The following is a 16,437-nucleotide window of genomic DNA, read 5'->3' on the forward strand; positions in this document are numbered from 1 at the left end:
TAGTGTGACCAACTACCGTCTTCATTTACTTTTCTGTAATTGGAAGGAAGCTGTACCTCTGGTGAAGAAATCAGCCCATAACTGGATCTGATGACAGGCAGGACATCATAGCTACTTCTATGTTGTTTTTGAAGAGTAGGCACAAGCTTGCTTACCATCCACACTGGACACAAATTAATGTCCAGGCATGGGTTTGGAGTCAAATGCAGGGGCTCAGAAAAAAACCTTGGCATTGCTTTACTTCCCAGCACTGGCCGAAGCAGTGACCTACCTGCAGCCCATACTGTTCAGGCACAACCATGGTCATACCTGCTCCAACAAGATACATCCCAGGGAAATGGACAGTCAGCCAGGACCTTCTTTCCTTAAAGACCTGACAGCCCATGCAGAAAGACACTGTGGAGGATGTAGCCCTCTTGAAGCACTCACATAGACATGAGATGCAATGTCTGCTCAAGCTTTTCAGCGACTACCAGCCTCGCTCTCCAATGCCATCCAGATTTAAACATCTTCTACTTTGAAGTACAGAGGCAAATTAAATAGAAATTACAGTAAACTGCAAATGAAATAACAAGACACTAAATCAGGCACAGGAAACTTAGGAGCCAGAGATCACTGGAAGCTGGGATAATATTCTGGAGGGGTCAATATAGGTTTGTCATACTCATTGCTGGGCACCACTGTGGCTGCTGCCGGACATGGGAAACACTGGGCTGGGGGAAACTGCTAACCCAACGCGGCTGGGTCTATGCTCATGAAAGCAGTGCTATTAATAAAGAGGTTAAGTAAACAGCTTGGCTTTGTGGAAGCGTCCAGCCATGTCTCCGAGCTGGGCAGCAGCAGCAGATCTGCCCCGTGTTGTCGGAACCAGAGTGAACTGAGCCAGACTTCTCCAGGAGAGAAAAGGGGAAGCAAGGAAGAGGGGCGGCAATCACAGCGCTGCGGTGCCACCGAACGTGCCAGCGGCCGACGCCACAACATGTCCCTCGGCTGTGACCGGCGGGGCGCCGGCGGGCCCGGCCGGGGCAGGTCGGGTCTGTCTGGGGCGCAGACAAAGGGGTCCCAGAGAAGCAGCTGCACCCCTGGCGTCAGTCACCGCTTTCTCCACCACGCATCTGCTGGGTGAACCCTGACATCAGCCCTCGCCGCTCGCGTCGCGGGCAGTTCCTGTCTGAAGGAGAGTGGCTGGGGATGCAGTAAGACCCTATGTATTTTAAAGAGAGCCGGCCGGTCGCCGGCAGGAAGACAGTGCGTTAATTGTCATACAAGAAAGACTGATCTCATGAGACAAGATTTTAATTGCAGCTTCCTCGCCCGGGGGGTGCAGATGGCACGGGTTTCACTGCCCCCCCTCCAGCACGCCTCAGGCACTTCGGCGATCTGCTCCCAATTTTGGATGAGCAAATGTCTGACTGGAGAAGTTCTTGGGAATGTATTTTTTCCCCTCCACCTGCTCCTCTGGCTTTCTAAAAACGGAAAGAAAACCCCACGGGAAATAAGAGGAAGTCTGGGGCTTAAATTATGCGCTGACGCACTCGGTACCTTTACAAAAACTGGGTATCCGCCTTGCTTAGAAATTACTTTTAATCTACTGTCAGAGGATTAATTATCAGCAAATCATAAACTCTAAGCTAGAAAGGAAAGATTAGGTGACTTAACCTTCTCAACACAACTGTGCTCTTCTGCCCTGCAATAAGTTTCCAGGCTTTCGCTCATCAGGAGCACCCCTGGAAGCCACCGGTCCACCCCAGAGCTGCGCCAGCCGGCACTGTCCCACGTGCAGCACCGGGGAACAGACGGGCAGGGAATAGAAGAAAATGCCACCTTAGTTGTGCCTCTCCGCCTGCTCAAATCCCACATTCATCGAGGCTGAAGGAGAAATAAAATCCACATTCTGGGCAGATGAGGCTTACGGCCTTTACTGAGTAAACGAGGCCCCAATCCAGGGCATACAAAGTTTGCAGGGGAAATGCTGCAAGGACCCTGGGAGCAAACAACAGCCTGTTTTCACCTGCCCTGTTAGTCCTAGTGGTGTTGGGGAGGGACCATCCCTCCTTACGATGGACTCGACACAGACGAAGCTCTCGGCAGTGTCTGGCGGGGGAAGCCCAGCGCTGGTGGCGGCCGTGGCCCCGCCGCAGAGGGGCTGCCAGACACCTTCCCCGCCGCTCTTACCCGGCAGTACTCGTCGATGGGCTTCAGCCTCTTCACAGCTACGTCTCGGACGTGGCTCCTCCGGAACAGGATCTTACCTGAGGAGGGAACAGATGAAAGGGGAGGGTTAGGGGCACTGCCTGCCACGCGGGATAGCGCAACAGCAGCAAGCGGAGGGGTGGCAGACAGGGTTTCATCCGCGGCTCCAGCCCCGGCTGTCGGCAGTGCCGGCAGCCGAGCTCTGCAACCCCGCTATGGCCCCGCCGGAGGAGTCCCGGCACTGGTGCGGTTCGCACAGCAGCGGCGGCAGACAGCACCTCTTGCAGCTGGATGCTGCTGGTCTTAAGTTTGCACAGGAGATGCAGCACACGGCCAACAACGACCACAGGCATGGCAGCTCTGTGAAACCTCGGCGACTGCCATCAAAGCCCTGCTCGTGCGAGCCACCGCAAGCGGACCAGAGCGACTCACAGGGCAGAGGGAGTTTTTCTGATTTCATCTGTAGATAACGCAAAAAGTTTTGGTTCCCTTTTAGTGACGGCATTATCCTGGAACGGACCGACGCTGTGCTATGACTCCCTTCCACTTCAGGGCCGCATTGGCACGCCCGTGCTGGCAGCGCAGGGAGCATCGCCAGGGTGGGATGCGGGCTCCATGCCTGCCCACTCAGCTGCCTCCCACTGTGGGTGCTCCTGCCCTCGCAGGCAGACAAACCACACAGCCAGCTCATGAGCAAATGCAAGGCTGTTGGTGACAGAGCCCTTATAAATCTACAGAAGGAAACCAAATAATTGAAGGAAAATAAACAAACTCTCTTTTTTTGAAGGCAAAAAAATAATAACCTCAGTGTCCTTATTGGATGACATTTCTGCAAGCCAGTTAAGATTAAACAAACGGCTGGGTTTTGTGTGAAACTGATTGTAACAAAGTTTATCAAAATAATCTAGGAGCTGAGTTTCCCCACACACAAGGATGTGATGGAATTGGTATTTTTTTGGCTTGAAGGGATTATGTCTTCATATCCTTTTTTGGTGGTTTTCTTGCCTTTTTCTTTTGTGCTGTATTTCTTTCAATGCAATGAGACAAGAAGAAATTATATGTTCTCCTTGCGGTAGAAGAAAACAGTATCTGCCAGCATTATTTAGTCCATGAAATGTCTACATAAAAAAACCACTGACATATATACCACCCCCTGCTCCAGACTTCTTCTGCCAACAGGCAAATGAGATACTCATCCATAGATCATGGGATAAAAAAAATGGACTAGGAAATGAAATCAGATCTAAAATCTGAATATATGGGTTTGATTTTGTTATGGTTACACAAGCTGAAAGGTTAATGAAACAGCAGCCTTTAACAATCCAGTAGCAGAGGATCTAAACCCTCCCAGGCTCTGCCCCTTTTGGTTGCCTTTTCCTCCATAGCTGCGAATCTGGAAGGTGTTAAAACCTTTTGTTTCAGAGAGGAGAAAGTGTTTTATCTCCATCCCCAATTCTGTCTATGAAACAGTTTGTCCTGTGAGGTGAAGCCATCTCCTAGTGCCATAAATTTGTGTCTCTGGGTTCCCTGCGGTTACCTCATTACAAAGCTGGTGCTGAGCCATCCCTGTAGGATGTGATGCCAGGCGACCACAGACACAAGGGAAATCTCCAATAGGTGTTTGAGACGTCCACCTGAGCTTGAGCAATTTAGTCAAAAGCTGCTGGAGAAGGAAAGTGGCACTCGCATCTCCCTGCACCGACCCGCTTTGGACACACCTAAACATCGCTGCTTTCCTGCTCCTCTGTCCGGTAAATGGGGAGAACTACCTGCACTTCCAAAACATTTCTTGTTATTTCTGAGAGCCTCCAGGATCACACTGCACTTGTACTGCATAACTGCAGTAAGCCTCTTTTTTTGGGGGAAAGGGGTGTGTGGGTAGCTGCAGAGACAAGGCTAGTTCCTTTCTCAGTGCTCCAGAAATGCTGGTCTGGAAGATCTTGGTATTTCTTTGCAACTTTTATAAATATACTGCAAAGAGAAAGCAACATTTTGGAAACATTCTCACTTTCTGGCTTTCCTGTTTTCAGTTCAAGCCACCAGTCGAAAGTCAAACTGGTGACCATATAAAAACATAAAGGAACCAAAGACTTAAACACATTAAAAATCTCCTGTAAATGCAATTCAGCTTTCCTAAAAAGACAGTTTACAGGGAGGCCCAGTCTTCAAAGTAACATAATAAATGAAAGGCTCAAACATAAGAAAGAAGATAAATATAATAAAGAACGTTATATTAAACACAGAGTACAAAAAAGACCCCAGGATATGATGAGTCTTAATTCAGTCCTTAAATGGAGATGGAAAATATCAGGATGACTCTGGTGTTAGGACCAAGCAAAGTCCAGAAGGTGCTTCCATTTTTATCCCTTCAGAAGAAGGAAGATTTTCCCTCTGCTATTGGAAGCTGGAAGAGGCTCAGTGAGGGCTGTGGGGAAGATCTGTAGCTGCCTAGTCCAGTCTGGCATTCAAAACTGAGATCTGGAGAAGGTGGAGTAGTTTAGAGCACCGTGGAGTAGCAGTCATCAGCATAAAAAGCAAGAAGGAAAACAAGGACACTCCACAAGCACGTCCAGTCCTGGTGGGCAGCAAGGAGGGACCCCCTCACAAATCCCGGGGGTCCTCGGGCAGAGAAGCCTCATTGCCAGGGGTACTGAAGCACCTCTAAGGTGGGACAACTTCCCAAATGCCCAGCTTCTCCCCTTCTCCAGGAAGACAGACTGCCAACAGAAGCTCATCTGAATCCATCCCAATTGACCAGCAAGGAACCACTGCAGATCCAGTATGAGTTACCAGTGCTTCCTCCAGTTCCCCCATTTCTAGTGGTCTTCCTCCGAAACCAGGGGAGGTCCCATGGGACTGGAAAAGAAGGTAACCCGAGACCCATGCTGTATACTCCTTTACACTTTCCAAGTGGGTGCACTGGACACAGACCCCTTCAATGGAAAGCTTCGCCTAACGAGGTAGTCAGGATCGTCCCGTTACCGCCACAAAGAAATAAAGAGCAGGCAGAGAGCCCAGCAGTGGGGGAATGTAAGAGCCAGCGAGGTGCCCTCAGGACGGCGGTGGAAAGGAGCATTTCACGCAGCACTAAGGTGAAGCCGGGAAGTCGTGGGTTGGCTGGTAAATGCAGAACAGCCCGGGCAATTTCCTTGAGAGGGTGGAGTAGTGGTTTATGAGCCGCTCGGCTTTCCCTCTGTGTAGCTTCCACATCTCTAAGGAAGGGATCTACATCTATGCGAGTACATACAGCGCTTCTTCCTCTCTCCTGAATTTTACTGCAGTTCTTTTAAGCCTCCTCAGGCACTTCACCCCTGTTTTACAGAAGGATGAGCAGCTTCTTAACCATGCTGCAGCCCAGCTAGGAAATGAAGGGGAAGTCCGTCTCTGTCTCGGATGGGAAGCTATAGGCTACGCAGGACAGCACTGCCTCGTGCAAGTATTTCATTCACCAATGTGCCAGGCTCAGACTGGGCCAAGGGAGGTCTGGCACATATTAGGAAGGACTCTGAGGAGCACTGGGAAAGGGAGATGCAGGGAAGACACAGGGCTCCAGCCCTGCTGCTGGTGCAGGATAGCAGTATTTATTTTTACCCTTTTTTCTTTAAAGTAAATATTATTCCTAGGAAATTAATGTGGATAAGAGGCGAAGTATCAGGTTTAGCATTGTAGGGGACATCTTAAGTCATCCCTTCATCTCTCTGTCTATATATATAGATGTAGCCTTTAATTCTGCGACCACACACCCTTTCTCCCAGAAGACCCCAGTTTCCCCCTGTATACACAGCGGGTGCACAAAATGGGAAGAATTAAGTTATGCAGAAGACTCTATCTGGCAGCTGCTGATTCTGCAAGTTTAAAGGTATCTCCTGAATACTGCTTTATTTCTGTGTAACCTTATAAAGAGTAGTAGAGGCTTAAAAGCATCCCAACACTCTGGCCTCCCATCAGCCTACAAGTCCGTGCTGAACACACCAGAAAGGTTCATAGCCCAATGCTTTGTAATAGTCAAGTACGTGGTTCATGCAGAGAAGCAGCCCAGCTCCTGGTGGGCTTGGTGACACTGTGGAGCATGGTCTGAAGGCAGGACAGCACCAGGCATCACTAGGCAGGGCAGCACTAGAAGTCCCCGAGAGGATGCCTAGCAGGAGAGTCCAGTCTTTCCTCTTAAAGGGAGGGAGACATACACTATACAGCCTCTACAGTCACAGCAGATGAATCTACTGCCCTAGACTGGTGATTTGTAAGCTCTAAATGGCCCTTAAAACAAATTCCTTAATCACATCTTTCACTGGCAAGAAGTGCTGTCTATCTAGGCCTCGAGACCTTCTAGAGATGTCCTTGTGATCTTCCCACCACTGTGCCAGTGGTCAGCCCCGAGCTGCTAGCTTTGCTGCTCTTTGGAGCCAGGTACTCAGTGAGAGCTGTGGCAGGGCAACGGGGAAGCAGGGAAATTGCTGTTTAGCTCCTTTCCAAGTCTACCAGAGAACAGATCCATCTCGTTCTCTTACTCTCTGATTGTGGAGCTTAAGTCTCCTTTCAAGTGATGTCTGGGTGATTGATCAAAGGACACCGGTTGTTTCAGGCAAGGAGTGTCTGTCAGAGGTTAGGAAGAGCCCAAACCCACTGTCAAAGGGACAATGGACAAATGAATGTTCACATTTAAACTTCTACTTCAAGTACCGTCACCACACTTCAGAGGGCAGTACATGAAGCAAACCGTATGAGAAATATTCAACAGTAGACAGACTGAATACTAATGGGTACATGAAAAATACTGTGATGTCTCATCTGATTTACGTTTAAAAGACATATGTGCCACCTCCAACTACAGAAGCTGCAGCTGCGGAGGCTCCGTCAGCCAGCTGTCTCCTATGAGCAGGGAAGAGCTCCTGTTTCTGCCTCTTCATGGTGCTCTTGTTACCGTGCTGTTTGGTTCTCTCCTCTTTTTACCTGAGAACCTGGGAGGTACCAGGTCTGCATACACATTGCCAAGCAATGTGTTCAACCTAAGATCAACCTCTGAGAGATGGAGTCCACTAATGAGATGAGGTCCGACTCTTTTTGCAGTTACACTGGTGTTGTATCAGTGAACAAGAAAAAAGAATTTAACCCTCATGTAGTTACACGTTCTCTGTTTGGGCTAAGCAGCTTCCTCTAGTGTAATTAAACCCATCTTGTTGCTCAAGTATTTTTATGAAGGCTTCTACTCCTTACACATAGCTGTTATTCTTATTTTTATACACTGAAGAAGCAGAGATGTGCAATCAGATATGACATAAATTCCCCTCAACCCTTTTAAGCTGTGACATCCACCCCAGGGTCCTGCACGAAACTCTCTGGCACCTGTCGCACAATGTAATTCCCAAATGGAACATTTAAAGACGCACTGCTGCCTTGCAATGTAAAATAGGTAACAGTGCAGCCCTATGGGATAGAAGAACAATTTTATGTTTCTCATGGAAGTACGTGTGATTGTCAACCAGAGGGCAATCTGACTGCAGCCAAAAAAAAGGTGTGTTCCTTATAGAATAATGTCTTGCTTTTACTGGGGGATCCCAGTTTCCATGGATTGTTTCATCCATGATTTCCTGGAGTCAGAAAGCCAGTGCCAGGGTCCTAACACTGATGGCATTTGCTCCTGACAAAGAAAGGGGAGGGAAATGATTCATACTGTTTCCACCAGTGGGAGGGGGAAGGACTTTTTTTAATAAGTAGAAACTCATGACAGAGTCAGAACTGTTGGCTGAACTTGGCTGCCAAAGAGCCTCAGTTGATAAAGACCTTTTCTAATCAGCAGGAATTACTATGGAAGGTGACAAGAGGTGATGGAGACAGATGGGGCAGCCAGGAAAGCCAACACAAGCAATAACAATATATGGGGGATGGTGAGGAGGGTGTCCTTCTGCACTTGGATCCTGTTTTTAATGTGCATAAGCTGCAACAGTAAAGCAAATCACCAAGAAGCCATAAAGCATGGGAAATAACACAGCTTGACTATAAAAGAATATTACCGGGAAGAGAAATCTTCCTCCACTAGAAGTGATAAGCAGAATATGCCCTTATGTGAATAATTACAAGGGGAAACCAAAGACAGGCAAGAGGTGAAGCTGAATTCCCCAACAGCAAAGAGCTCCTACCTCTGAACCTGGCTGCTTTCCACTGTCTGTATGGGTGGTTGCTATCCTCCAGGGACAACAGCATCACCTCTAGAACAGCTTTGCTAGTGCAGACTTTGGGAATTCAAGCACCAAGCACAGCTGGAAGAAGGAGGAAAGCCATGAGCACTGATGCTGAAATTCAGGAGTGACAGATGGGGGCCACAGGGTGCAAATCTCAAGCTCACAGCTCTGTTACTGTTTGTACAGTGTTTTGCATAAACCAACAGCTACTTCATGTTGCTCTGTGTCCTGCTGCTATCACCCAAACAAGCCACTGCTCCTGTAATCTCCTTTTCAGCTGCCCCAGCTGTGAATCTCCCACCTCTCCAAAGCAAGGCATGAATCACAGTGCAGGCAAATCACGAAGTGTTTGGTCTGGAACGAGCAGGAAAAAGTGCTACAAAAATATCCTTTCAATTTTCTTACTGTGGGACAGCTCTCTGTGCATTGGTCTGTATGCACCAGCAAACCCAAAGATGACCTTGCTTAAACTGCCAGAGTACATCAAAGCATCTAGCCCACACAAGAGGGTGGTAGCTTGATCCCCAGATCCCTTAAAATTGAACTTCCCAGCCTGTGAGTGTTTGAAAAATGCTGGGAGTGTTGATTCGGTGAGTAAAGTCTTCAATTTCTGCAGTGAAATCGGTGCCTCCCCGAAATACACAGCTCAGCTTCCCCAAGGTGGAAAGTGAACTCATTTGTAATTGCCGGTTGTAGCTGCTATGTTAGCCTGCAAACAGCCAAATGCTTTTAATTGCAGAAAGCAGTCAGTTTGTCCGAGGGGAGGAGGTAGAATGGTATTTATACATGCAACACTGGCCACCGGCACACCCTCACCAGAAGGAATCGACCTGAAGATAATTCAGAGTGTCACAAAAACGAGGAGCCAAACGAGGGTCACATTTTCAAAACACCTGAGAAACACTGCCTTAGGAAGCAGAAGAGCTTCCTCACAGAGAGGATGCAGGAGCGTCCCCCTCTTTGCATAGTCTTTGCTAAGCTGGGAGCAAAAGGCACAGAGAAACAGGAAAGCCTATGCAGATCCAAAGCATCACCTTTGCCTATGCATACTTCTCCCCCAAGATAAGAATCTGCACACTTACACATCCACTGCACCCTGCCTTTTGTTGAACATCCTCCAAAAAGATCAGTTTCCAGATTTCCAGGACGAAGTCATCCAACATGCAGAAACATCAGGGCTTAAATAACCATCAAACTACCTACATCCTATACCAAACTGATCAGAGAAATGTTAACCACTACATCTGGTTGCTGAAACACTTGGTTTTCCTCCTGTACCAGCTGACGCCAGTGACCTGCTTTCAACCAGGTAGTTAGTGGTTCCTAACCTGTGATTTCCAAATCACTCGTGGTCCACAGACGGTCTGCAGAGCTATAATCACAAGTAACTTTCACTTCCTGGGTTGTGTGGGGATGATGTGGATCACTATACGTTGGCCTAACGAGTTTGGGAACCAGCAGCCCCTGTTCATATTACATATTTGCTGGTGAACACGCTCATACCATCCAAGCTACTCCCCATCCTGCCCCTCAGAGCAGGAAAAGACAAGAGTCTCTCACGTGCCTTTGTGCCGCCTTTTCCGTGAAAAATGCTCCTCCTGAAGGGCTAGTCCTGCAGTCCCCTGTAGCTACACTAACTAAACTCTTCCTCTGGTCTTTCCAAAATCATGCCAGGTACCACCTTCCTTACTGTCCTACTTCTACTGTCTGTTGAAGGCAACAGGAGTCTTTCCACTGACACTCAATGGTATGGACCATCAGGGAAGGACCATATGGTCCCACCTCAATCTTTTAAAGCAGGAGCCTTAACAAATTGAGCCTACTAAAACACTTACCTTATAAGTGCTCTTCAAGAGCACTGTCTTATAAGCTCTTACGAGACTTGTCATGAAGGCATACACTGGTGTGACACTAAGCCTGAGACACTACCTCACAGACACGGGGCCAGCGCCAGCCTTGCCGACAGGGAGCCTTTGAGCTACATCCACTGGGGTCGAAGACCTTGTAGCAAGGTCACTGGAGGGAGGTGGATTTTCACTGCACCCTTGCCAAACTACACTGGAAAAGCTCAGTAAGGTCCTAGCCACATCCTTTGGTGTGACTGGCAATAACGCTGCTTGGGAGACTCCACCCTTAAGCTGGTTGAGAACCGGAGTGGTGAATAAAATAATATTTGCACTCACACCACATATATCAAAGTTAGTATTAGTAGGAGGTAGGTCATGCAAGAACGTGGTGCTACAGCATATACTCTTACAGGAACATTGCAGTTAGAAATTGAGGGGTAGGGATGCGAAGGTGCCTTCACAAGATCACAAAACGAGCACATGCTAACGACAGCAATAAAGCCAGTCCCTAGATCCCTCTGTTGATCACATGCAGAATGAAAATACATCTACTTTGGCATCTGGGGCCAGAAAATATTTCTGTTCAAACATTTATTCTAATAAAAAACAAAACCTTGATTTCTGCCACAAATGAAACAAAATTCTCTTCTGTGGAAGACCTCGGTTAGTCAGCTGCCAGGTATACACGTCCCACATTACAGGAGATGAAATTCAGCAGTCAGATTAGCAGGGGCAGTGCTCCTCAGAGCAGTTGTGGTATTTGGAAGGCACCGATTAACACAGAAATTAAACAAACAAACAACACGGCAGCAAACATAGCTAGGTGTCTGTGCCTGTCAGAGGCTGGAACTCACCAGCTAGGGTTTCAGAGAGCAGTATTCAGAAATTAAGTCCCCTGTGCTTTGCAAAACAGAGCACTGTTCTCTCTTTCCAAAGCGAAGTGCTGTCCTGGAGTTCACTAAGTGCAACCTGTGACTAGTTTTAAGCTGAATTTTCAGTACACGACAACAGGCACAGAAGCCATTGAACAACAACCAGATCAAAGCTGTCTGGCCTCCAAGTCAGGAAGTTTATCTACAGACCAAGACACCATCTCAAACCACAGGCATCATTCTCTGGTTCCAGATATGTCTTTTTAGTATGTCTTACCTTTTTGTGTCATTAAGGCAGTCTCTGGAAAGGACTTCCTCTCTGCCTGCTCTGATCCCTGATAAAAGCGACTGTTGATTTCAAAGGCTCGTGAGCCTGCGCTTTAAGGCAGGGATGGCTGATTTCTGTGTGTTACAGGAGAAGAGAGATGGGCACTTTTGTTTCCAGCACATGTTGAGGGGCTGACCGGTGCAGTCACGTTTGCAGCTCCCTGCGCTGACTCCGAAGCCAGACCTGCACCCCTTCCCCTGCCTCCTCCGAGCTTGCGGTGCCGTAACCCAGCTGGGACACGCGATCTGGCCACATTGCCTGACAAAACAGCCTTTGGGTTAGGTTGGTGGCCAGGCCACCCAGCAGCACCTCCTCTTTAACTCTTGACCATGAAGTCACCCCTATTGCCCCTTCCCAGCTGATGGATGGACAGCTAACTGCTCCTTTGGTAGGCAGTGGACACGGTGAGCCATGCGGGCACACGTAGCCTGCACCAACACGAGCCAGCGTCCACTCAGCCTCCCAGGGACAGCAAATGTCACTCAGGTTGCTCCACCTCGGCTGTACGACTAAGAGGACTCACACCAGCAGTTGCCATGGCTCAGCTAATACACAGGAACAGGGAAATGATTTTATAATTACTTATCAGATAACCAGCCTCCTTCACACCCGGCTCCTCCACGTGTGAGCACTGCAGCCATTTCCAGGTTGGGCCACTTAATCCAAACTACGCCAATGTGCGACTTGGCACCAACAGTGCCTGCTGATGCCAGAAGACAGCTGAGGACAATCTCCCTGAAAAATTCCTCTTGGTTCCTCCACATGCAAGTAAACAGTGTTAAGGGTGTGAGAGCACCCCAGAGGACAGAGCTGCTGCCCTGGAGCTCAGGGTGGAGGGTGCTGAGCAACCTCAGCTTCCCAGGGCCACCTTCTCCTGGGCTCAGCAAGGTGCCTATGTCTGATCAAAGGAGGAAATGGCACTGTCAGATGTCAACAGCTTCGACCACTGCAGAATAAAAAGCCTATTTCAGGGATTAATGCTCTAAGCAATTACTTGCCCCATGAAAGGAAAAGTGCCTTCAGCCAAGGTGACAGCAGGACCCTAGGACGATGCACACTGTTGTTTCCCTTTCACAGTTAATATGGCCTTTTTTTTTCTTCTCCCTGGGAAATGAAAGTGGACTAGAAACTAATGTTTTGTTATTTTTTTATTTTTAATAAGGAATGCTGGGCCAGCAGCATAAAAACATTAAAATAACCCCAACCTTATTGCTAAATTAAAAACAAAACAGTAACATGAATAGGTACAGAAATCTGAATTAGGAATGTGAGCTGATAATTACCCTTTCAGGCCCTGATTAATTGCATTTGAAGCCACGGAGATACTGAGCAGCCAAACGGGACTGGCTGCTAACAAAATCCACACCACCAAACAAACTGGTCTTTCTCTCCTTGTGCCACCACACAGGAATGGAAGCTCCCCAAATGCTGTTTGCCTTTGTGTCCTGGTGTGCAGTGCTATGCAGAGCTGGCCAGAAGTACAAAGTCGTGCTCTTGGGTACCTCAGATAACCCCTCTGAGGTGGTCCAGCCTGCAGACTTGTGGTCTCCAAGTAGAAGGTCAAGAATGGATAGATGCCACCTCCTCCACTTCTAGATGGAGGATCACAGTCTATGTGTTTAGCTGCTACGTTTCAAGAATGCAGCTCTACTGGTAGTTATAACACACTAAGAAGGGACAGAAGTTTTAGTCCACTTTGTTGCAGCGATGCAAGAGCGTTGCATTTGGTTGGGTCACAGATCCCTGTAGTCCAGCTCCCTGTCTACAGGAGTGGCCAGTAAAAGATAAGCAAGAGGTTCAAGAACAGGACATGTGTAATGCGATCCTTCTCCTGATACACACTCCCCATTCCTGCACATCAATGGTTAGACTTTTTCAGAATTAGAAAATAATTTTTAGCAACCAGTGCTGGCTCCATCCTACAGAAAACTGCTCTAGTACATTTCTGAATCCACAGATATTGTGGTCCCTGTAGAGTCCTCTGGAAATGAATTTCATAATTTAATCACACAGCATGTGATTACATACTTCCTTTTGTACACTTCAAGCTTGTTTTCCAAATTTCACAGGCTGCACCTGGTTTTAGCATTCTGAGAAACAAAAATAATCATGTCCTCCTCACTCTCAAATTCTTCATGATTCCACAAACTTCTACTCTTTCCCAACCATCGCCTTTGTTACAGACTGAAGACTTTTAGTCTATTTATTCCCCTCATACAGAAGCCAATTCACCTCTGTAATCACTTCTGTCATCCTTCTTGGCACCTTATTTTATTATATACCCTTTCTGAGAGGCAACAACCAGACCTGCACACGGTATTCACGATGTGGGGAAATCGTGGATTTCCGCAGCTGAAGCTCTGGGTTTTGTTCCCCATTCTTTGCCTAATTCTTTCTAACGCCACCTTTGGCTTTCTGACTGCTGCTGACTGTTGAGCTGCAGTTTTCATGGAAACATCCTCAGAACTACTGAAATCTCCTTCCTAGATGGCAATAATCCTTTTTTTCCCCCTATAGCACTGCTTTGTGCTTACCAACACCGAACTGCCTTTTTACCATCAATATCATGAGATCCTCCTCCAACTATTTGCAGCCAGCTCCAAATTTGGGTATCATAAGTAAGTTTTATGATCAGCTAAGTTAGTTATATGACTAACACCCTCTTTTGCAGACCCTGGGTTGAACAGTGCAGATTCTAGAACAGATCCTTCAAGAATCCTTGCTGGTAAAACCATGTTTCTCTTTGGATATGAATTTTTTAAGTCTCCATCCCCAGAAGATGCATCAGTTTAAACTGTGGGCTCATTTGCACCTATTGCCTTTCAACCCCCTATTCTAAAAACTTTCCTGTAATATTTTTAATTTCCAATGTCAAAACCCAAGGATCATTGTTAATGTCCACAAATGCCAAAGCATCTGTCCTTAAATTAAGGCTCCAATCTGTTAGAAAATAAGCTTACAGCCGATGTCAGTCATACATCAAATAACAAGAAAGGCTGTTAATATAATTATCATCTTATTGCTATTTTGGAAGGCACAGTAGGTTTTGATGGAGCTTGTAGTAATAGGATCTCTTATACCATAATTTACAAGTATGTCTGTCTTGAACAATTTTCCACATGGGAAATTAATCACATTCTGCCTAATGGGAGTAAAAATATCCCTTTGCAGTTTGAATTGGATTTGCCATGGTCAATTGGACATGGGATTCTTCTTTATCCCTAGTCATAATCCGAGGTGTAGTGCTGCCGTCCAAAATTCACTGTGTTAAACTCCGGAGATGGAGATATTTCACTGACGAGTGATACTTTTGTGCAATGGCCACAATGAAATAAGTCAAATATACCAGCATGGCACAGCCACAAAATTGGAATGTGACATATGTCAGATATTGTAGATAATTATTGCAGAAACTACCTCCCAGTAAATGTCAGTTGCAGCTTCTGTACTGTCCAAGTGTACTTTGGTGTTACTTCTGTGAAAAAGAAATAGTCAGGCCAGATTTAAGAAGCAGGCAACACATTTCTCCCAACCAGTGGACCTACACAAGTCACCTGGAGCCAGGCCAGGATGAAATAGCTGATCTGCCTTTGCTTGGGACTGCACTCGGCGACACAGCTCAAGCCACCATTTCACAGACCCACGTTCTGATTAGAAGGTATGAAACAAGTCGCTGGGTCACACAGCTACCTAAAATGTTCATGGGTCCTCCCTCTGATGTGTACCTGTACCTTGGTGGTACAACAGGAGTGAATTTAGCTAAGGCAATGGGTTGCATACTTGAAATCACAACACCAGCAGCTTCACTTGGTATAGGAGCGCAGGACCTCCCAGCAGATCCACCGCCCATCCAAAGATGCACCACTGGGCACAAGATCCCTGGAGACATGACTGGATGCGGAAGGTCACTAAACACTGGGGCCATGCTGCAGTTCTGAATGACACAGGACACGGTATCAGTGACAGCTCAAGGACTCACAGGTCTCATTCAGGTGTACAACACAGATGTTTATTCCTGCAGGTAAACTACTGCAAGAGACCACGAGGAATTGAATTCAGAGTTCCCCATGTGCCAGGCTAATGATTCACCTGGAGGCTGGCTGTTCTTTATATCTCCATGGGAACTCAAGAATGAACTGTCCAGAAATTTGCGCTAGCCTTCCCTAGGGTTTTTAATTAGATAATTTGTCAAGTTTCAGTTCAGGTTCAGATTTTAATCCCTTCCTCTCTCCTCATCAAATATCCAGTGTGCAGAGTGAATGTCTTGATGCCAGTTCATCTCCACCGTATATCTGAGACACACATTTCTGCTTGGAAAATCTCAATTTTGTTTTCAGTTCCAGTGGGAAAGAGGCAAGAAAGAAAGATTCAGAAAGGGTGAGGGAAAATAAACCAGAAAACTAACACTTCAGCTGGCACCAGAGATAAAGAAGGTGTTTCCAGGTAGCAGGAAAGGAAGCCAAAAAGATCCATGTCTCTGGGATCCCTTGACTTTGCCATTAAGAAGCAGAACACAAAGTTATTCAATGTTTCTTTAAGCTGAAAGACTAAAGGAAAACAGGACAGCTTAAAGTAAAAAGGAGTAATCGTATGACTGGAAACTATGAGTGGCCCTAGCCAAGCACCCAAAGGAACTGAGTAATGTTCATTAGTCAGTGACTTTATTGGTACTTGGGACTTTGGACTGCTAAGCAAGATTTAGACTGAAAAGATATTCTGGGGCATGCTACTCTATTTATGTTTGGACGGAATTCAGCCTCACCCCGCGTAATATTTTTCCATGCTGATCTGAGCAGAACGAGCCCTCACTTTTTCCCTGGACAGGGTAATAGTGGGTCCCTTCTCGGGCGCAGCACTGTGGAAATGTCACTTCCTGACCAGCAGTGTGAGGGCAGGGGGAGATGGCTGGACAAGAGTGGTCCTTCTGCAAGGAACCTGAAGATATTTTCCAAAATATTTATTCCCAGAGCAGAAACCCGCTGTCCAGACACTGTACAAACACAAGACAGTCCCCGAGA

The 16,437-nt window shown here is 47.1% G+C and overlaps 1 protein-coding gene across 2 annotated transcripts in view; it reads right to left on the minus strand.

Moving 5' to 3' along the window:
• The window catches only part of SH3PXD2A (SH3 and PX domains 2A), a gene marked incomplete at both ends in the record, with an annotated part of 258,277 nt that overhangs the window by 145,840 nt on the left and 96,000 nt on the right, over positions 1–16,437 (minus strand). For both annotated transcript variants that reach the window (XM_082002289.1, XM_082002288.1), the window contains one exon: positions 2,176–2,252. In XM_082002289.1, the coding sequence (XP_081858415.1) occupies positions 2,176–2,252 (77 nt within the window). The remainder of the gene's footprint in view (positions 1–2,175; positions 2,253–16,437) is intronic.

Source organism: Phaethon aethereus, assembly GCF_964289735.1.
Source record: "Phaethon aethereus genome assembly, chromosome: 7".
Lineage (NCBI taxonomy): Eukaryota > Metazoa > Chordata > Aves > Phaethontiformes > Phaethontidae > Phaethon > Phaethon aethereus.